This window comes from Mytilus galloprovincialis, chromosome 5 (assembly GCF_965363235.1).
Source record: "Mytilus galloprovincialis chromosome 5, xbMytGall1.hap1.1, whole genome shotgun sequence".
Taxonomy (NCBI): domain Eukaryota; kingdom Metazoa; phylum Mollusca; class Bivalvia; order Mytilida; family Mytilidae; genus Mytilus; species Mytilus galloprovincialis.
The window spans coordinates 20,297,249-20,320,721 of NC_134842.1; the positions used below are offsets into that span (position 1 = coordinate 20,297,249).

Below are 23,473 nucleotides of genomic sequence, written 5' to 3' on the forward strand. Positions count from 1 at the left end.
GAAAGATTTGCCTTCAACTGCAATTATATTGTATGCTGGCGAAACAAAACTATCCATAGCCGCTGCATGTTTCAGCACCTGTTCTTATTGATTCAGGGGCCTGTCGTTCAGCAGTTATCGTTTGTTGATGTGGTTCATTGGTATTTTCTTGTTTGGATATATAAATTAGATAGTTGGTTTTCCTGTTCAAATTGTGCAGTCCCTTATAGCTTGCTGTTTGGTCTAGGTGTAAAAGGTCGTACTTCGACCTGTGTTTGTAATTATCAGGTTGGAAACTGAACCCTCCCTCAGACAAGGGGACATTTTACTGTTGTAGAAAAGAAAATAGAAATGCCAAGGATTTGCAATTGTAAAGTGCTACTATACAAAACCTTTGAAAACTTAGAATTTTTTTCTCAAAAAGAGGAGAAATACATAATGTTAACATGGTTTAAATCCAGGATTATTACTCAAAATAAGTGAGAAAGTCCATTATCCATTAAAATAAGGAACATTGTAACATAAATATATATATCATTATTCAAGGAATGAAGCATCTGAGATTTTCTAGGAAATATAAAGTATACAAATAGTGTATCTCCTGAAATAAAAAGTGTTACTATACCTCTTCTCCAAGACCACATATTGACCATTTACTTTTTCCTGGATAATGGCACTTGAAACAGGACATCATTTTATATACAATATTAGGAAATTGGCAGTTGTACAAGTATGGAAGTAATTTAACACTCAAATCTTGGAAGCTACCATCAGCACCAAACTGGATCATATGTCCTATAAATAGAAATAATAAACGGTACAATTTTATCTTCTGCAAAATGTTGAAAAGATTTAATTTTCACATTCATATTGATGAGCCTGGCGTATTTTATTATAAGCCTGGTACCTTTGATAACTGTTGAACAATCATGTAAATTGGTTTTGTATACATGATAGAAGTCATATAGTCTATATATATATATATATATATATTGCAATTCTAAGGTATAAAAGATTTGTATGATTTAAAAGGAAATTTGTTAGTTTAATGCTTTACTCATCCACTGTCCATCATTTACATCAGTCTTCCTCAGTTAACTTTTACAAACATTTTCTCAACTGAAACTTGGCAAAATTTAACCAAACCATAATTGTCATTGCTTAATTGGGGTAAACGTATATAGTTAAAAAATCTCTGAAGACCCTCTGTGCCAACTAACATGGTCAACATAGATAATCAAAGCCTTAAAGGCTGTAAAAGCAATTGCTGCCATGTTAATGTTTGGGGACTTTTATTTTTCATCCACATATATACAAGAATTAAACCTGACATGAGTGTTGTCTAGTTAAAAGTAAGAAGGTTTTAACTTTATATAAATAAAAGACTTTAGCAGAAAGTCATTTTTAATATGTTTTATATTTCACAAGGAGACAACACGTTTACCAGGCTAAAGTTGGGGTCAAATATACATGTGCTGAAACATATAACTCAAAAAGAAATCATCATGGATTATCCCCTGGTAGTGTTTGTAACTTCCTTGGCAATAATTTCCTTTATTGATTTAATTTTAACAATTTTCATTATTAATTTATATTTAACCATTAACACAAATGATTAAGTTAAAACATTTCAACTTTCCAGACGCAAATGTTAAAAAACGGGAAAGACATAAAATATCTTACAAGACATAAACATGTATTAAAAGAACAAGTGAAACTGCGAGCTACTGCTCACTAATGATACCCCCGCCGCAAGTGGATAATATTAATAGTGTAAAAATATGCAAGTGTTCGGTAAACAGGAAGTTGTCAAGTGATGAATCTGAAAACGCATCACACGGTATAGCTGACTTATATAAATCCTGAAACCAAATTTCAGAAATCCTTGTATTGTAGTTGCTGAGAAAAATGTGACGAAAATTTTCAACTTGGCTATCATGTGTAAAATGATACAAGTGTTCGGTAAACAGGAAGTTGTCGAGTGATGAATCTGAAAACGCATCACACGGTATAGCTGACTTATATAAATCCTGAAACCAAATTTCAGAAATCCTTGTATTGTAGTTGCTGAGAAAAATGTGACGAAAATTTTCAACTTGGCTATCATGTGTAAAATCATACAAGTGTTCGGTAAACAGGAAGTTGTCAAGTGATGAATCTGAAAACGCATCACACGGTATGGCTAACATATATAAATGTTGATACCAAATTACAAAAAGGGTGGATGTGTAGTTCCTGAGAAAAATGTGACGAAAGTTTCATGGGACGGTACGACTGACGGACAGACAGAGGTAAAACAGTATACCCCCCCCTTTTTTAAAGCGGGGGTATAATAAATGTATATTTCAGCCTAATAAAAATATTTTCATAATGTTACTTTGTCAACATTTTTAAAACTAAGTTCCAAACATTATTGCTCAGTTGATATGTGTCCTTCTGATGCGGTACGAGCACATGCACTTGTTTCTATCCATAGGAAGGTCGATTATCCATATAAATAGTTTTTTTGTGGGTACGAGATAACTACAATTCTCATGCAATCCCGAAAAGGGGGGTCATCACAGACAAACATGACATTAAATCGTTATCACTGAACTAGTATATATATTGTATAGGGGCCAGCTGAAGGACGCCTCCGGGTGCAGGAATTTTTCGCTGCATTGAAGACCTGTTGGTGACCTTAATTCTGCTGTTGTATGTTTTTCTATGAGGGGGAGGACAGGGGGTACCCTTCTCCCTTCTCCCATCCCTCTTCTCCTTTCTCCTACCCCTGTTCTCCTTTCTCCCATTAGAATAAAACATCTCCTTTTGAGATATTTTTTCTTGAAATATTAGATCATTTTTTTAAAAGGAGAGATATTTTATTTTTTCTCCTTTCTCCAAATTTTTCTCCTTTCTCCCAGCCTTCCTCTCCTTTCTCCTTTCTCCCACCCCCTTTCTCCCTGTCTCCCTTACCCCTGTCCTCCCCCTCTTCTATGGTCGGGTTGTTGTCTCTTTGACAAATTCCCCATTTCCATTATCAATTTTATTATACGAACAAGAACAAACAGCTCTACGTTGCTTTGATATTTATCAATTTTCAGGAAACATTGCGAAACATGATCTTCAATATTTCGAAAACATGTGAAATAAAATTGCTAACACGGTGGACCGTCGAGTGTCAACAAACGTAGTAGACTTGTGATCACTTGTTCACTGAAAAGACGAGGATAATGGTTTCATCTGACATTTGTTATGCAAACCCAGTTTTGATCATGATATTTAAAAAGACGTACTTTCTTTCAATCTATGTATTAATAAACTAGAAAATTCCAAATTGTAAATATCTCTTCATCTGGACCGACTTGGACGGGTCCATTTCATTAGTAAGGTGATCGATAAATATTACGGAGTTTTGACAGAAAAGGAAAACGAACTTATTGTTATGTGTTTTCAACAAGGGTTTCGTTCCGCTAAATTATTTGCGCAAATAAAGTTTGTCTATTTTTAGATTACAGGTAATAATTTGACACTACGCATTAACCTGTGTAGTGATTTTGATTTTACGATAAATGTATGAATGAACGATAATTTTATGAATGAACAAGAGCACCTGACCTCTTAAAGAAACACAAATTAAACATAAAAAACCGTATTTATTAGGAGATAATTCAGTTAAATTTTCAATACTAAATCAACAACTGAAATGAATCCATATTTTGTTGAAACATCGTACGAACGGCGGAAAACGGAATCGCATTTATAAAAATGTACTTTTTTTCACTCGGACTTCTATGTTATTTGATAGTCAAACGGTTGACCCTTTAAATACAAAAATACATCTACAAGAACATATTCTGAAACTTCTTAAATCCACTAACTTTTTTTAAAAGTTTCAAGCTATGTATTGCATTAGAAAACATACATAGGTGTTAAAGAATGACTGACCAGGAGCCTGTTTAACAAAATACTATGGCTTGATCTGGGCGGAGTCTCTGATCTGGGTCACAAAGATGGCCATACGCGACGGCATAAAAGCAATTGCTTTAAAAATAGATCATAGAGATAAAAGTCTTGTCTTGAAAACAACATTAGAAAAAATCTGATAGCTGTAGGGCAGAAATGTTGAAATCTACCTACTGTCAATCAACATCAAAACTGATATTGTTATCGGAGTTTATACCCTGAAATGACAAAAATTTTATTAATTTAAAAAATGTTTGAAAATTATTAGAGAATACTAACTTTTAAAAGCCAAAAAGATTAGCAAGACAAGACTCCTAATTAGTTTAATGATAGAAATTGTAAGTTAAAATTATTTTATAATATATAATGCCTATAAAAAAGATTTGTAAAATGTCAAAAAATATGAAATCAGTAAAAACATATGAATGTAAATTACCTTTGTAAGCATAAGGTGTTTCTTTGACATGATAAATCTTTGTTAGGTACCATAATAGGACATATTCCACTTGCATCTTCTCCTGTCTAGTAAATTCCTTTATTTCCTGTACAACTGATCGTTGTTCATTTATCAGAAGGCTTTCTTGTTTCAGTACTGCAGGGATAGGGCATGTCAATATACCTGAAAAAAAAATACCGTTCCATTAACTTAAATTGTTTCAAGGGAGGAGTCATAAAAGAGGGACGAAAGACGCTGACAACGCCTGGCTAAAAATGAAAAAGACAAACAGACAAACAATAAAACATATGACACGACATAGAAAACTAAAGAATAAGTAACATGAACCCCACTAAAAACTAGGGGTGATCTCAGGTGCTCTAGAAAGGTAAGCAGATCCTGCTCCACATGTGGCACCCGTCGTGTTGCTTATGGGATAACTAATCTGGTAAATAGTCTTATTAGGTAGGTCACATTCATGAAAGGAAAGGAGGAGGTTTTGACCTATATTTGATCTAAAATGTAGGTATAATTTTTTTTTAATTTGCATGAAATTGGAACAAATTATGTTTATATAATTATGCTATCATTTCAAGGAACATCTTGTCACATCCTTTTTTTATTGCTGAACACAAGGGATAATGTATGTGTGTATGTAGGACCGTACCTTTGATTTAAGTATGAGGAGCAACAAGGTCTTATCTATGTATGTATATAAATTTCTGTATAAGGAGCTACAAGGTCTAAATCTGTTTGAGTAATCTATGGTTCATTTGTTAGAGACCTTACTTTTTGTGTGAGGAGTTACAAGGTCTAATCTATGTGTGTAAGAAACCTTACCTTTAATTTCTGAATAAAGAGCTACAAGGTCAAATCTATGGTTGTATGAGGAGCTACAAGGTCTAATGTATATTTGTATGAGACCTTACCTTTAATTTCTGTATGAGGAGCTACAAGGTCTCATCTATGTTTGTTTGAGACCTTTAGTTTCCATATGAGGAGCTTCAAGGTCTAATTTATGTTTCATTTGTAAGAGACCTTACTTTCTATGTGAACAGTTACAAGGTACAATCTATGTTTGTATGCAAGTAACTGTACCTTTAATTTCTGAAGGAGGAGCTACAAGGTCCAATGTTTGTTTGTATAAGGCCTTACCTTTAATTTCTGTATGAGGAGCTACAAGGTCCAATCTATTTTTCCAAGTATCGTCACCTCTAACAATATCAACTTCATTCCTGGTCATATACCAAACTATGCTGGGAGGAGTGTGGTATATCTACAAGTCAAAGAATATAAATAAATACAAACATTATAAAATATTAGTTTGTATTCCTTAAATGTAAAACTATACATTTCAGCAATCCGATGTTCAGTAGTTGTCATTTGTTGATGTGGTTCATAATTGTTTCTCATTTCTTGGTTTTTATATAGAGTAGACTGTTGGTTTTCACGTTTGAATAGTTTTACACTAGTAATTTTTGAAGCCCTTTATAGCTTGTTGTTTCATGAGAGCCAATGCTCCTTGCCGAAGACCGTACTTTGACCTTTAATGAATTACTTTTATAAATTATGACTTGGATGGATAGTTGTCTCATTGGCACTCATACCACATCTTTGTATGTCTGTATATAAAGTATAGTCATCAAATAAATATTAAAACCATCAGTGAAAAGTATATGTTTTCCTCTATATTTCTTTTGTGGATGTTGATTTATGTGTTATGGTCTCAGGAACATTAACCCTTTGGCTAAGCCATTTTTCAAATAAACTTAGCTTCATATGCAGTACTTATAGTCTCTTAAATTGTCCAAAATCATTTCAGAAAAAATATGATCAGAAACATTATTTTCTGATGCAAGATCTGTTAGTTTGGTGTTATACATTCTTACAATTGAATGTTAACTATCCTAAATAAAGAGCTGAGCCATGAGTGCATGATACACCAGTTGCTTTTTCAAAGAGTGAAATTTTATAAATCCTCAATCACATATCAAACACTTAAGGGAGATTATATTGTTAGATAAAAACCAGTCACTTAGTTTCTTGAAATCTGCTGAAAGCATTTTCAAGTTATTTTCCAAAAACTTGAAAATAACTCTTCTTAAACAGCAAGTAAGTGGTTTTAATTGAATAATGTTTTGTGTACTTTGCTTCAAACTATGTAGTTCCTTCCCATTAGTCTATCCAGTTTATAAACAATTTAATGAGCAATATGAAACCAATATGGTTGAATTTTGCAAAGTACATGGGTGTAGTTTTAACTGACTATATTTTTCAGTATTGTGTTCATAACTTCATATATGCATATCTCAAAATATGAAGTACCAATTCAAAACTAATTAGTACCTTTCTCAAACTATTCATTACTTACCCAAACTGGTAAGTACTACTTGGTATTTGGTACCTACCCTTAACTGTCTATCCAGTTTATAAACAATATGATAAGCAATTTGAAACCCAGATGGTCCAATTTCACAAAAGAGGGGCAAAAGATACCAAAGGAGACAGCCAAACTCATAGATCGAAAAATAAAACGCCAAAGTACACAGAAGTAGCTTTAACTGAATACATTTCATGTATTGTTTTCTGAACTATTTAATACTTACCCCTAAAAGTCTATCCAGCTTATAAACAATATAATGAGCAATATGGAACTGAGACGGTCCAATTTCTGCCAAGTACAAGGCATTTTTAAGTTTACTATCCGTGTCAGCTCCAATCATTGTTACGTTAAACCTGCCACCAACTGTGCTAGGAGATGTAAAGTCGTTCAGTCCCTCATGGCTAACTATCTTCTGCCATTTCATTTTCTGGATCCAATCTGCTTCTGTGTAAGCTAGAAATCAAATCATAAATAAAGAACCTTAGTGGAAAGTAAAATCACAAAAATACTGAACATAATAGTCATTGAGAAAAATTCAAAACAGAAAGTCCCTGGCAAAATAAAAAGCTCAAACACATCAAACAATTTGACAACAACTGTCATATTCCTGAATTGGTACAGGCATTTTCTTGTGTAGAAAATGGTGGATTAAACCTGGTTTTATAGCTAGCTAAACCTCTCACTTATATGACAGTCATAAAAAACTCCATCATATTGACAACAATGGGTGATCAAATCAAACAGACATGAAATGTAAAAATGTCAATATTAGGGGTACAGCAGTCAACATTATGTTATTAAGTGAAACACTACTCCCTCCCAAATAACACTGGGCAAACAAAATCTCAACAGATGCTTAAGTTCAAAGACTCAAACAAAGTGCTTGTAAGCACTGAAGAGTAAAGGTTGCTTTAAAATTTATATCAGTGGGAAGTAAAAAAAATACTGCATTGTATAAAGCATTGGTTTTAGTTTTTATGTGAAGGAAGATAACTCCTATTTTTAAAGATAACTTTTACAATGATATCATTGATATTTTTAGAATAGATATTAAGTTCCTGCACCTCGCAAAAGTTCAGTTATTTTCTTGACAAGTATAGCATCATTTTGTGACTTGAATATCTGAGCATATATTTCATTGACAAATTTCTGGAATGTTCATTGATAAGTTGTGTAGAATATTTTGATCAATGCACTATATTTTGTGTATCTAAAAGGTAGTGATCAATCTTGGAAGATTTAAATATCCATAGAGTTTGGTTTTCATTTCATGAAATCTTTACACAAAAAGTGAACTGATACTACATATTAAATCTTCATTAACTACAAAGTTTCATGAAATCTAACCACAACAGCAGGAGTGCTAATTAATGTATGACATGCTTAATACAAATCTAGCAATACACATCAATTCCTGAAGATTTTAAAGTTTTATACACATCAATAGTATTGAATTGTGTTACAAATAAGCTATTAAACTGTTTAAACCTGTTGTTCTATTTCAGTATTTAATTAAAAGCACATGTCAAAATATTGTAAAAGATATAACAACAAATCTCACATTTCAATCCAAGATGTGCCATCAGTCGTCTTTCTCTGCTTTTTCTAGCATCTTTTGCTGAATCATCAATACGAGCTTTGCATTCTGGGAAATCAGCAGGTGCAGGTTTCAGATCACTGGATTCTCCATTGGCTACATTTCTTTCTGCCCTCTGCTCCACAGCTTTATTAGGTAAACTTACTTGTAGATTCTGATTACTTTGTCCCATCTCACCTCTTGGTGTATACAGAAATAGAGTAGCACCCACATTCTTTTCTGGTGAACCTAACCGAGAGTTCTTCAATACCATTGTCATCAAGACTGAAAAATAAGGTCTTCATTAGGCAGATAAGAAAACATTCTAGTATCTAGATCTTTAATGAAAAGAGTGCACATTTTTATTTTCTTCTCTTGATCATACAGAGATGTTGAAAGAAAGTTCAGAAGAAATCACAAATATAAATTCCTTAAATGAATAATCAGAAAAATTAAATTGTCTTTCTTCAAATTATTATTTTTGTTTTTCTGGTATCCCTATATATATATATCCAACAGTTGTATACTGTTTACAATATGTTTACACAACAAAAGGTGAAGTGACACAGAAATTATTTCAATAAAACACCGTACCTTCTGCATCTGGTTGAGAAGTGAAGAGGACAAAAGCTTGACATTTAGGTTCTGAGTTACATGTCTGTTTGGCCTCCTTCAGACTTCTTACTGTCACAACACAGCCCCAGGCTACACGAGACAGGGGACAAGGGAAATCATACTTTCCAGGAAAGTTAGACTGTGTTACTTTCTCATAATCACCATCCTTTATTTCCAATGGTTGCTGCTAAAATAAATATTACTGTAAATTCAGAAATTATTGTAATGTTTTTTTATTGTGAAAAATGCGACAAGCTAGGGTTATAATCGCATTAATTAAAACTTGCATTTTAGTCTAAAATTTACAATATCTCTGAATTATCACAGCAAAACATGATGTTTTTTCCTACATTCAAGAACATTTGATACATATGAGTTATTTGTATAAACAAAATGCATTAATTTATAGGACATTTATATAAAACAGAAATAACAAATATTATGATAAAAAACTGCTTCTGCTTATCTTTTAAAACAAAAAGGTTATGTAATTCTGTCGCAAGGAAAAATACGTCCAGAAATACGAATTTTGGGCAAATATCTGAAATTTCTTCCTCATTTTACTCAAAAAGTAACACATAAAGGTATACTTTATATTACATGTTTGATTTAATCAGGTAAAAAATAGTCTACATGAAATTTTCATAAAAAGTAATGGGATCAAAACTGAATCGTATGCCCTTAATCTCATGCTACAATAAATACCAATTGATGGTCTTGTTTCTATTGAGAGTTCATTTCAATGTTGTTTCAATACCTTATCCTGTAGTTGTTGCTGTACAGTTTTACCTGATCTTGTATGATCCTGTTTTGTTGTATCTCCTGTTGTCGTATTTCTTGCTGTCTGACTGAGTCTCTTGGCTGGTCTCTATTCTGTACAACATATTCTTGAACTCTAGGTCTCTCCTCTATTTGTTGTTGTGGTTCTTTTTCTGGAACTGTTATTAATGATCACAAACATAATACATTATTCTCATTTTTTTTTCAGTTTTTACTAAAGAAATTAGTTTTCATTATTTAAAACAAACTTTCAACTTATAACCAGGTGCTCCGCAGGGCGCAGCTTTATGCAACCCCAGTGGTCGAACCCTGAACAGTTGGGGCAAATTTGGTCACAATATTCAAGCTTGATACTGTCTGAATGTTGATTGTGATCATGACTCCTTTTCGTACACATTTCTCGGTTTAAATTACGATTGTTTTTAATATAATACGTCTTTGATCCACAGAACGAGTTAATTTTTCTCAACGTGTTGTACATGTTTTGATTCAGACTTCAAAGAAGTGACTTCCGGAAGGGAGACAACTCGAAACGATAATATGGAAGACTCCATTTCGCCTGAAGGGATGTTGAAAGTAACGGACTACATTTCTTTTAATTTAAATGATGCATATGATTTCAAATTATGCAACAACAATGAACCTCAATAGCAGAGATACATAGAAAGGATCCCATGAGTTATAAATTAATCAATTGAGTGGGGAATCCAGAGCAACCATTTAACCTGGTACCCCTTGAAGTCAAGAAAAATATACGCATGCGCACAATTACCTAAACAAACCCTGTAGTAAGAACGTATATTAAACCTAAATGGTTCTCTATTTTTTATGGAAGTACAGTACCAAATATCAGTTTAATAACGGTGACATATAAGTAAAACTCCACTTCAGTTCTGACAGAAATAGATTTATCGAAATTCTGAGAACTCTCGCATTTTTATCACAACTAGGGGATTCCCTCCGACGTGTTTCTAAATTTATAAAAACACTAAATATAAATACTGCTTGATTCTGATTTTCCGTGTCGTTAAAAACACGCATATAAGTCAAGGGAAATATCAAACATGAAGATTATGAAAAGACCATTATAGGAAAGTTGTTTAAGTTCAATCCCTTTGTTTGTTTTTACCTTTTAAACCAAGACCATCATAATAATCTGAGATGGTCCTTAATGTTTAGAATAAAATGGTTGACGTTAGGGAATTGTCCTGAGCCACTGGTATAAGTCTACAGATTGCTTGAAAGCAATCATATCCCAAAAACTCAATGTCTAAGGGACACAACTAAGCCCATTTATTTTTACTATACAAGTAAATAAAATACACTTGTATAAGTATCCTACAAATTTACTTATATAAGTATTTTAATATTTACTTCTTCAAGTAAATAAAAATTACTTGTACAAGTAGTACCCCTGACTGACTATGAAATATCTACATGATCTATCTTAGCTGATACATACCATATCTTTTCTCTATATCTCTCAGTTTTTGTAATACTTCATCATTAGTGATTGTCAAACTTATAATTCCATGTCTTAGTTTGTTCACTTCACTAGTATAGCCTGGCGGTGCATTGTTTAACATCTGTTCAAACATCAAAGGACCCATCTTCTTCAAGTTTAGTTTGGTATTCCTGTTTACACATATCCCAGCCTCACTACATGTTACCTCTGAAATAAAAGCAATGTTTAAACATCACTCAGCCAAAGTGCATGTTACCTCTGAAATAAAAAGCAATGTTTAAACATCACTGAGCCATACTGCATGTCGCCTAATATAACATATTTATTGTTTTCATTCCAATTTTCTTAATGCTAAGTTTCTTTCTAAATGAATAAATCTGTGGTTTGTCAAGAGTGTTGAGATATATATATATGGTGACCTGGATTTCTCCTGTTTGGCAGTTGAAGACCTCTATCATGACTATTAAGGAGTTGTCTTCTTATCTGCGCAGTATGTATAAATATACTACAAGCATGTATAAAGGTGAGGTAATTAAGGAACATATGAAATAATATTACATATGGGGTAGCATTCTACTGTTTTCATTAAATATGACGATCACATGTTTCAAAAATTATTCTACCGTATTTGACGTCTTGTTTCTATTTTTACTTATATGGACACTTTATAATGTTTCTAATTATACGTATATCATGTATATTGGTTGTGAATATGAAAAAGTTACTAAATTTAGATTTATGACGTCATGACCACACAACCACAGAGGAAGCGACCACAACAGACAAAAATTAAAATAATTTCACTGGATATTTCAAGAATTTTATGATAAATGCAGATGCTAAGAATACAAGAAATTAATGCAAAAAGCTATGAAGTTGTTTAAAAATATTGATATTTTTAATAACATGAACTCCTGCAAAAAACAAATCAAAACTACACAGAAAGAACTTTGAACTTCTTTTTCTTATATATCAAATACATAGAAATTAAGGACTTTCACTCAGTCAATTCTTTATATATATCTATAGACCTGTTAGATTATATTGACACTCTGTTTTCGTCCTCAGTCAATATAATCTGAACAGGTCCATATATAACTTATTGACCTCGTCAAAAGTCTATAATTGATAAGTATATATACTTAAATCATTTGGTAATCATGGTAATGTTAAATTCAAAACTAGTTTTAGTATTCTCTAGTGTCAATTTGTCATGTTTGTGTGGAATAGTACTGTTGTCCATCATTGTCTTTGGTAATGGTCAAGTAACTTTAATTTTATAAACTGGAAATTTGAGCAGTCAAAATGCATTGATCATATAAACTTTAGCTCTATACAGACAATCTTTCACTGTATGAATAAATTAAGTGTCCAATGCAGGTTTACAGAATGTTCGTGTCCTTTGCTTCAAGTTTATTAATACTGAAAAAAAACATAAATTGCCATAAAAAATGTAGTTGCATCGGACTAAAAGCCGGATAAGTGTGTTTGACACAGCCTCAAATTCTTCCTATTTTTCTATGCCTTTTACAAGTAAAATAAAATTTATATTTTGAGACAATAATGCTTGGTTATTCTATATTTGAACTATATACACTACACAAATAACTTACTGACTTGACTAGCACCAGGAATTTTACAATCTGCATTAAATCTACACGCTTTCTCTTCTATTGCAACATCATCCAGATCTACTAACTTGAGTTTATTATTCACTATCACAAAATCTGAGTTATATGTATTAGTTAAGGCAAGGCTACCAAGTGGGTGGTGCTCCAAAAAGTGGAGCAGTTCTGACAGCTGTACAGCATACTGGAAATATAAATTGTGGTTACTACATGTATTGATCATAAAATTATTAGTATATCGGAAAATCTTTTTTTTCTGTTATCATGGTTATGCATATCTAACATGTCTAATTTCTTTAAAATTTAGATGACTTGTCTTTTTAAATATTTCCCCTTTTGGTTTACTGTGTTCTTTTTTGTGACTTATCCTACAGAACATATCTAAACATTTGAAAGCCCTAATCTGACCTGTATGTAGATTTATAGATTTTACTTTTTTAACCTTTTGGTACAACATGTACATGTACAATGTATTGGTGGATAGTTTTCACATTAGAAATATAATACCACTTCTTTATTATCTTATATATAAGATGGTTTCTTACATACAAATGACATATTAATTAAGGAACTCTACAATTAAAACAACAAAAAACAAACACATTTTACACAACTTATTTATCTGATGTTTAAATTTTGTATTGCAATACTACATTGTACCAACCAAAGTCATAAATAAAATGCACATACTAATTCCATAAACTGCTTTGCATGAGCTGAAAATATTCAACTAAATTGGTTTTTTTTTGGAGTAAAGAAATGTATGATTTTTGATTCTGCTGTACAACATTGTACAATGTACACATTCAAAAATTTTAAACATATTAATGTGTTTACGTTTACCATGTTTACCAGATGTCAAATTATACCCCAAAAATTTATATTGGACCCTTAGCCTTCATTTAACTTGAATTTATATACTAAAATTAATAGAGACTAAAATATGACTGAAGACTAGCATATGTACCTTAAGTCTATCATGGAATTTTATAATACTAAAAGTAGAGGGCATGACAGGTATTCCTGGTTCTGTTAATAGAATAACTCCCTTTTTATGAATGAGATGATCAATCTGGTCTCCACGTATACAATAACCTAATAGATCGGCAATACTGTCATGTTTTAACACAGAAAACCATAAAACCTCTCTTAATAAACCATAATTTCCCATCATAGAACATTTATCAGCATCATAAACACTCTGTAAACATTTCACTTTAATGTCAAGGTCATTTGCCTGAGATTTCATAATAACTTCCACCCCTTTGTCTGGAACAAAAGCTCTATCAATGAACTTTTTCTTTCCGACACGGAATGAAGATGAGATTCTTAATCCATCAATATCTTTACATGACATTGGACTTTCAAATCCAAGGTCATAAAGTTCTTGACTGACTTCCATTATCATGTCATCTGCATCCTGGGCTCGTCCCCAATCTGCAGGATATAATTTTTTTAATAAAGATTTGATTCTACGATATTTGTTAGAATCAAGAGCCGGAAGCTCTATTTTTGGTAAAGCTTGTAATTTATCTTTCTGTCTTTCTATATTATGTTGTAATGCCTGAACTTCCATTATATCAACCTCTGGATACCGTGGTTTATCCATCCCATGATTCACAGGGGCAAAGTTCATATCTCCTCCTTGAACAAGATCATTCAGATAATTTTTCTTACTTCCATCGCTGCGACTGTCACTTAGACGTTTGTAGGTCAGCATGACACCAGCAATGGAGAATAATATAAGGAAGGCTATCCATGCTGACTTGTAGCGATATCGTAACAGCCTCATTTTACTAGTTTTGATAACTATTCCTTTAAGTCACATGTTTCATGACTAAATGCCTCTTCAGCTTCTGAAAAAAATATAAATAATATAATTAATCAAGTCAATAAAGCTGCAGTGATTGATATTTAAATCATGTATATACCAAACAAATATATATTTTAAGACAAAACCTCATAACTCATGATCATACACTGCACTAAGTCAGGTACAAAATGTACCTGATAAACAATGGTTGGCTAACATTTCTTATATAGATGTATTAATGAAATTATACATTTTCTTTGTTTTCTAATTTTGCCTGTATTCTATTTTCTAAACATTATCATGACTATTATTGGATTTTATCTAAGTCTAGATTTTCGTGGCTACAAAAGGATGGACTACATTTACAAAAAGAGCTCCTGTATTAATTGTAGGGTAAAACATTTAATACATGTAATATACATTGTTTAACCAAGCTGTCTAATACATGTAAAAAGGATTATAAAAAACATAAAACACATAACATTGATTGAATTACAAACAACAATAAAAGATATTTCATTTCCTGTTGATTATGTTGAGAAGTTTTTCAGAAAGTCAATGAGCAACTTTATCAGATTTATGTTTAATTCTCTTTATACCATATTAAATCAAGTCCTATATCTATTCAATTTAAGGAGGCTCGCAGGTATAAAAAGCTCCAAATTATCTCCCTTTGCTGCACAAATGTCATTTTTTGACGTTTAAATTGAAATATCTTTAATTCATCGGTGACCTATATTTTTTATTATTGTTTTCAAACAAGCTGTACATTTCGATATTACCAATATTTCTCGTATTAGTTCAACAGAAAAAAAGACATTAACAAAAATGTATGCTTCTTTCAGAGGCAGATTGTGAGCTCAAATGAACAGTGACCCCATAATTTTATTTTATATTTCTATTAGGTATAAGATAAAGTTCAATCATAGAAAAAATAGCAAAATCGTATACATGTATAAGAAAAAAAAAAGGTGATTAAGACCCGTGAGCCCCCTTAACAAATATGTACTGAATAAGAATCATGTAAATCATTAAATAAAGAAATATGAAATTTATAGTTTTAAACAAGGGACATAACAATTACATAATACTCCTAACTGCCACACTTGTATAAACAACCATGTCACAACCACAGAAACCTAATGATAGATTATTACAAACACAACCCAAAACTCTGGGCACATGTACATGTATGATTCATGGTTAAACTAGTCCAAATAATTATGACATCTTGAAAGTCTATTATATTTTTTTTCTTTGACCCCTTACAACACCTTCCTGGCATTAAAGCAAAAAATTAACATAGTCTTCCTAGACAATGCTAAACGTCATAATTATTTGGTCTAGGTTAAAACTTAAAGCTGTTTGACACCTTTTATTAAAGTAGTAGAGCTAATTAATTAGTCTTCTTCTTCTTCAGTTTCAGAAAACCATCAACATACTGATGTTTACTTTCCAGCACATGCCAGGTAAACATTTTTCAAATCTATGTATTTATAAATACAGTTACATATATATGTAAACATATAGATTGTCAATTTTTTGTATATCATATTTTTGTATATCATATTTTTACATATCATATTTTTGTATCATATTTTTGTATATCATATTTTTGTATATCATATTTTTGTATCATATTTTTGTATATCCTATTTTTGTATATCAAATTTTTGTATATCATATTTTTGTATATTTGTCATCATGGTTATCATGGTTATATTTTTAGTTTTTACAATTTTTCTAAAGTTTTTCTAAAATTTTATTTTTAATTTTTATTTTTAATTGAGTTTGAACTAGGTGAACCAACACCTGAAATGGTTATCGTGCGGTTGGGTAATACATGTAGTGGAAGGATACCGAAAGGTATTCACAGTTATCTTTCAATATAAATAAATAAAATAAAACAATAAAGACAACAATACCCATCAATTACCACATGGTAAGAGTTTATTCTGGTCGACATGTTTCGCCAACAAGTGTGGCGTCTTCAGGACAATATTACACATGAAAAATCAAACAGTGAAGTACAAATTTTGCAGTTGTGTGGTTGCCGAACAATAGAGGTTGTTATGACGACGTTATAGATGTAAATAGAAAGTGAAAGTAAAATAAGAATATATAGTATAGTTAAAAGTGAAAGTAAATCAATAAATTTATTTTACGATATGGTTAGCTGCTATTCTTACATGTAATATTGTAAAAATGATGAAAGTAAATAAAAAAATGTCAGTTCATTTCAAAATTTGACAACACCCCACTGGCCATCCCATACCAATTCAACTTCGCTCTGAGGGAAGTACTGCTTCCAATTAGGTTGGTAATAGGGTGAAGTGTATGATCGTCGCAATTTTTGGGAATTGTATATCTTGGTAGATTCGTTTATAAAAATTTACTTTGCTAATAAAATGTCCGTGGATCAAGCTTTTCTTTATATATATGTTTTGTGGTTTATGTGGTTCATTTTGTTTCTGGTTCCTTCCTTATTTCTTTAAAATGCCTGGTACGTCATGTGGTACCGTATTCCAATTTATTTTGACTTTGTGTACTTATGTATGGTATGTTAATCTTTCAGTGATGGACTGCTTCTTATTAACAATAAACCAAACAACATATTTTTCGATATCACAAACCAGTCAAAACATTTACTAAATTTTATCATCGGTATAAGGACATCATTCGTAAATATAGCTCAACATGCAGACTTCTTATACGTTCAGGTATTTCACATCCAATTTTTTATGGAAATATTCTTTATAAAGCACAAAGGTGTCAGTATTCACCTCAAAAACTAACAAAACCTTTGAATAGACTTATTAAGAAAGGATAAAGTTACGAGACTGTTGTCAGGTCATTAAAGATTGCATATTTTGGCGTTAATATTGATTCACTTATAGGGTCTTTGCATCGGAACTAAACACATTTATTCAAAAACCAGTTGTTGGCATGACACGGGGTTATGTTCTTCTCATATATGTTATGATGGTATGATACTAAACCCCTAACGGGAAGGATTGTGCCTGATGTTCATATGATGAAATCATAATCTTTCAGTCAGTTTAATTGAAGTCTGGAGCTGGCATGTCAGTTAACTGCTAGTAGTCTGTTGTTATTTATGTATTATTGTCATTTTGTTTATTTTCTTTTGTTACATCTTCTGACATCAGACTCGGACTTCTCTTGAACTGAATTTTAATGTGTGTATTGTTATGCGTTTACTTTTCTACATTGGCTAGAGGTATAGGGGGAGGGTTGAGATCTCACAAACATGTTAAACCCCGCTGCATTATTGCGCCTGTCCCAAGTCAGGAGCCTCTGGCCTTTGTTAGTCTTGTATTATTTTAATTTTAGTTTCTTGTGCACAACTTGGAAATTAGTATGGCGTTCATTATCACTGAACTAGTATATATTTGTTTAGGGGCCAGTTGAAGGACGCCTCCGGGTGCGGGAATTTCTCGCTACATTGAAGACCTGTTGGTGACCTTCTGCTGTTGTTTTTTTCTATGGTCGGGTTGTTGTCTCTTTGGCACATTCCCCATTTCCATTCTCAATTTTATTATAAAGAATAGCATGATCATGTTGATCCACGGACATTTTATTAGCAAAGTAAATTTTTATGAACGAATCTTAAGAGATTGTGATACCTAAATATTTTGCATGTTTACTGATTCTAAGAAAGATGCGTCCATACATGTACATGTTGTAGTAGAATTGGATGGGATTTCTTTTGGTTGTTATGTTCATGATAATGATGATGTTGCATTTGTCTAGGTGGAAAGACATGAGCCAGTCTTGCTCCCGTTGTATTGCGACTTCTGGATTTTCTTGAAGCTTGAGGCAGTCGTTTTAAGATTTAATTTGTCTGTAAATTATACTGTCATCTGCGAAGAGTCTGATTTTGCTATGTTTGATGTATTCTGGAAGGTCATTTATGTAAATAGGAAAAGCAAAGGTCCTAGCACTGCAACCAGTGGCGCACCTGATGTGACTGGTATTTTTGAAGATGACATGTTTTCTAAAAGTACTGTTAGAGTTCTGTTTGAAACAAAGGATTGGACCTAGTTTATTATTTGATCTGATATGCCAAAGTATTTCATTTAATATAAAGTAATCTTTTGTATGGTACCTTGTCAAATGCAATGGCAAAATCCATGATTATGAGATGTGTTTGTATGTTCTTGTCATTATTATGTGATAATTCATGTATCCAGGGTTCTAACTAAGGATTTTTGAAGGCGAGTCCAGGGACTCATCATTTTTAGGTATGATGAGTCCAACAGCAAGAAGAAAATATTTTATTGCAATATAAATTAATATTTTAGTCTCTATTTCCTAATAGAGCAATGAAATCAAATCAAATTCAGATCACTTTTAAACTTTTGCTATAAAATGATGATATTTGTGTTTAACTGTGTTCAGTTTATACAAAATATTTCAATCTTGATGCATATGTGGACTCACCAGTTTTGAAAATGGTGAGTCCAGACAAATTTTGAAGAGTCCAGGACTCATGGACTCGCCTTAGTGAGAACCCTGTGTATCACTGGGATGACTTAAGACTCACATGATCGCTTTGCCCTAAATCGATGACGAATTCATACAGCGTGTTATTGCTTTCGAGATGTTGTATCATGCTGCTTGCAAAGATGTGTTCAAGTTATTTGCAAGCTATGCATGTTAAGCATATAGGTCTGTAGTTACCCGTCTTATGTTTATCCCTGTTTTTGGATACAGGTGTGACATTTGTGTGGTTCCAGTCAGATGGTACTTTGCCTGTTTCTAATGATCTGGTGTCTATTAATATGAGGATGTCTGTACATATCTCAATGTTTTGTTTAAGTACTTTGCCTGAGATTGTATCAGGACCAGTAGCTTTATTAGGGTTTATGTTTTTGATAAGTTTAAAAACACCATCCCTAGATATTGTTATTGTTGTCATTTTGTGATGAATACTATAGGACCTTTATCTGGAATGTCAGTATTTGCTTCAGATGGACATTTTTTGTTAAAAGCTAACTTAAATTGTTTGTTCAGTATGTCTGCTTTCTTAGACGGATTTGAGTGCAATGTACCTACACTTCTAAGAGGAGCTGCACTTGAAATGACTTGCATGGCACTATTTTATTTTTTCTGGCTTTTAATATAAGAATATAGCTATTTTGAAGCATGGTTGGTCTGGTTCCTTTATTTCAATATAGAAGATCATATTTTCTATATATATTGCCATAAGAGTTTATCATTTCATATTGGAACTTGGTTTTAATTTCTTTGTAATGTTTTTCGTACTTAATATTTCCTTTTTCTTTTTGTAAAGTTTGCTTTTCTTGCTAATCAGCTTTTTTAGTTGGTTATTTACCCAGTAGTTTTGATTTATAACTAAGGTTTTTTTTTAGGAATATTCTTATCAACATGATCAATAGACTTTTGGATATTTATCTTGAAGCTCTCCATTCATCGAGACTCATTTTATTTTGATTTGGTTTTAGATGTTTGTATGTTTCAGTGAGGTCTTAGTCTTTTTGGTCCCAATTTGCCTTTTCGTAGTTTAATATTTTGTTAGCCTGTTGTTTATAATTTTTGAGGCAGTGCTATGCTAATTTCACTGTAAACGATGTCATGGTGTTGGAGTTATTAAGGCAAATAATTTTTCAAAGGCTTAGCCTTGTACAGTACCATAAATCATTTTTGCTCTAGACATCACTGTTCACAATTTCATAAACTTAGCAGCTACTATATTTATCCCTTTTGGACAACGTTTTTATACATGTTTTGTTTGTGAACAATCTTTTGTATTGTATAGAGTTATTGTGGGTGGTGCATGCTAGAAATTCTTGTTGATTATTTTTTTGTTTATCTTTTTAATTCAATCATAGCTGTTATGAATATACTTTGTATTAGTATTACAACTGATTCTTACATGTACGGTGTTTGACAGTTTGTAGACATTCACTTTTCCATGCCAGGGGAGATAATCAGGAAATATATATATCTACCAAGATTGTTTTCTTTAAGAATCAGTTTAGCTACCATTAATAACCCAACATATTTTTCAACAACAACGCACAACTAATGCACCATATCGGATCAATTTAAAACAGGGAAGAAACAAGTATTTTAGATCTATAAACGGAAATTGCTTCTAAATCAGTAGTTTTTTGGCTAAAAAATAAATATGCAGCAGACGACTCGACTGCCTATTCTTTTTTTCAAAACCTGGCATTGCTCAGTACTATATGTATTATATAATTATTATACATGTTATACTAACAGTATAATATAGTCCCAGATAAAACTATCATGGTAACATACATCTGCTCTTACTTGCCACTTAGTTAAGTCGTCTTACTTAGCTTATTGAGTCGATTTGTCATTTAACTGATACTTGTCGAAAATAAAATGATTCCAGTATATCATGTATATTGGAGAAAATAACTTGAAAAACATGTTTTAGCTTTTTTCTTGTAGAGCGCAAAAACGTTAACTGTCTTGTTATTAACCATGTTAACCCGAATAATTCAGCCGTTATATTCCGCTTACTACCTCGCAAGTAGGAGAGATCGTTAACGGGGAGGGACTGAATTATTCGGGTTATTGTTATAGCCATTTTTATTATAGTGTATGATGTGTATTTACCTTTATACGATGTGACCTTGTCATCATTTGATGTTCAAACACCTATATATGACGTGCAAATATTGCTTTTATTATGTACAAGTATCTTTATGATGTCTAAACATCTTTATATGATGTGCAAACACAGTTATATGATGTGCAAACGTTCTTATATGATGTGCAAACATCCTTAATATATGATGTGCAAATATACTTATATGTTGTGCAAATGTACTTATATGATGTGCAAATATCCTTATATGATGTGCAAATATACTTATATGTTGTGCAAACGTTCTTATATGATGTGCAAATATCCTTATATGATGTGCAAATATACTTATATGTTGTATAAATGTACTTTTATTATGTGCAAACATCCATATGTGATGTGCAAACATTCTTATATTTTGTGCATTTTTCTTTATATTATGTACAAACATCTTTATATGGTGTGGTTGTGTCATTAAATTATGCGAACGTAATATTCTTATATCATGTGGTGTGGTTAACATCATTATAGGATGTCGAAACGTCATTTCTATGATGTGCTTTTGTCGTCGTTATGGTCAATGAACATGATTACGATAAGAATGATTACTGTCATAACTGATTCCGATCTGCTTCTGTGGAATTAATATAAACCCGGATCAAATCTGAAGGTATCATTTGGAAAATGTTTGAGTTTTCAAGAGAGAAAAACCTTGACATGGTTGGTCCTCGATTTAAGGGACCGTTCAATATTTATCAGATGGATGGGCCGGTGCAAAATGGGGCGGGGCAAGCACTTTTTTTGTGGAAATATTTGGATGGGCGAGAACTTTTTAAAAAATATTTAGTGGATGGGCCAGAACATATTCTATAGGAAATTTTTTTATCCATTTTATCGGTGTGTAAGAAATTTCTTTTGCAGGCACTAAAAAACTGGTAGCTTGGTTCATTTCTGTCAACTTTAAGGATTTAATTAAGGATTTAAAAAGCTAAAATTTTCTGTTCGGACTATCTTATAAATTATTTTGACCTTATGGAATACCAAGTTGTTTAATAGTTTGGTGTATTGCTGTTAAATTTATGGATTTTATTAATAGGTAAGAAAAAAAGCTCAAATTTTCATTTTAGGCTAAATTCAGATAGCCAACTTTAATTTTTTTTATAACTTTTTCAAATCAACTTGGATTTTCATAAAACTCAAGAGCTATCTCAATTATATATTGATCTTACAGAAAGCCAGTTTGTTTGGTACTTTGGTGTATTGGTGTCATTTTTATGGATTTTATAAATAGGTAAAAAAATCTAGAATTTTAAGTTTAGGCTGAATCTAGAAAGTCATCTCTAATGTTTTTTATAACTTTTTTAAATCAACCTGAATTTTCATAAAACTATACAGCCTTTTCATTTATATATTGAACTTACAGAATGCCACGTTGATTGGTAGTTTGGTGTATGTCTGTCATTCTTACGGATTTAATAACAAGGTTTAAGAAAAAGGCTCAAATTTTCAGTTTATGCTAAATCCAGATAGTCATTTTTTAAAAAAAAAATTATAACTTTTTCAAATCATCATGGATTTCCATAAAACTTTTTCATATAACTGTACAGCTTTCTCATTTATATATCAATCTTACAGAATGCTAGGTTTTTTGATAGTTTGGTGTTTCCGGGGCGGATGCAGGAATTTTCGAAAGGGGGGGTGCTAACCCAGGGCAAAGGGGGGTTGCAAGGGGTGCAAAACATATGTCCCGATACAAATGCATTGATCGGCAAAAATAAAAGGGGGGGTGCGCACCCCCGGAACCCCCCCCCCCCCCCTGGATCCACCACTGTGTTTAGTTGACAAATTTAGGGAATTAATTAATAGGCGAAAAAGGCTGCATCAAATTCAAAAACATGCCTGCCTATGTTTGATTAAAAGGACCATAATTTCTTTTTCCAAAAGTAGAACAGATAAAGGAATATTCATATTTGAACTAAATGTATACATATATATGGAATTAACTAGCACATTTTAAATTTTGTATTAACACCAAAGTTTATTCTTTGATTTCAAGACATAAAATTTTAAAAACTTTAAAATAGAAAAAGAACCTAAATCATTTTTGATTGTCTTATAGTTTTAGAGGGGCAAGGACTTTTTTTTATAGATTTTTTTAGATGGGCAAGGACTTTTTTTCAGAATTTAAAAGGATGGGCGTTAGCTTTTTTAATGAAACAATATTAAGAATGCACCGGCCCATCCATCTG

At 32.0% G+C, this 23,473-nt stretch overlaps 1 protein-coding gene across 2 annotated transcripts in view; it reads right to left on the reverse strand.

Moving 5' to 3' along the window:
• LOC143075362 (uncharacterized) overlaps nt 1–20,595 on the reverse strand; it is a 34,340-nt gene extending 13,745 nt beyond the window's left edge. The window contains exons 1-11 of one of the 2 annotated variants that reach the window (XM_076250755.1): nt 20,538–20,595; nt 13,775–14,663; nt 12,793–12,991; nt 11,177–11,386; nt 9,724–9,872; nt 8,914–9,118; nt 8,305–8,604; nt 6,967–7,196; nt 5,516–5,636; nt 4,361–4,543; nt 605–774 (exon numbers count right to left, since the gene is read on the reverse strand). In XM_076250755.1, coding sequence (XP_076106870.1) covers nt 605–774; nt 4,361–4,543; nt 5,516–5,636; nt 6,967–7,196; nt 8,305–8,604; nt 8,914–9,118; nt 9,724–9,872; nt 11,177–11,386; nt 12,793–12,991; nt 13,775–14,599 — 2,592 coding nt within the window. In that variant the 5' untranslated portion in view covers nt 14,600–14,663; nt 20,538–20,595. Of the gene's footprint in view, nt 1–604; nt 775–4,360; nt 4,544–5,515; nt 5,637–6,966; nt 7,197–8,304; nt 8,605–8,913; nt 9,122–9,723; nt 9,873–11,176; nt 11,387–12,792; nt 12,992–13,774; nt 14,664–20,537 lie in introns of both variants that reach the window. The other variant, XM_076250754.1, reaches the window with a different exon arrangement.
• Between the last annotated feature and the right edge of the window lie 2,878 nt (nt 20,596–23,473).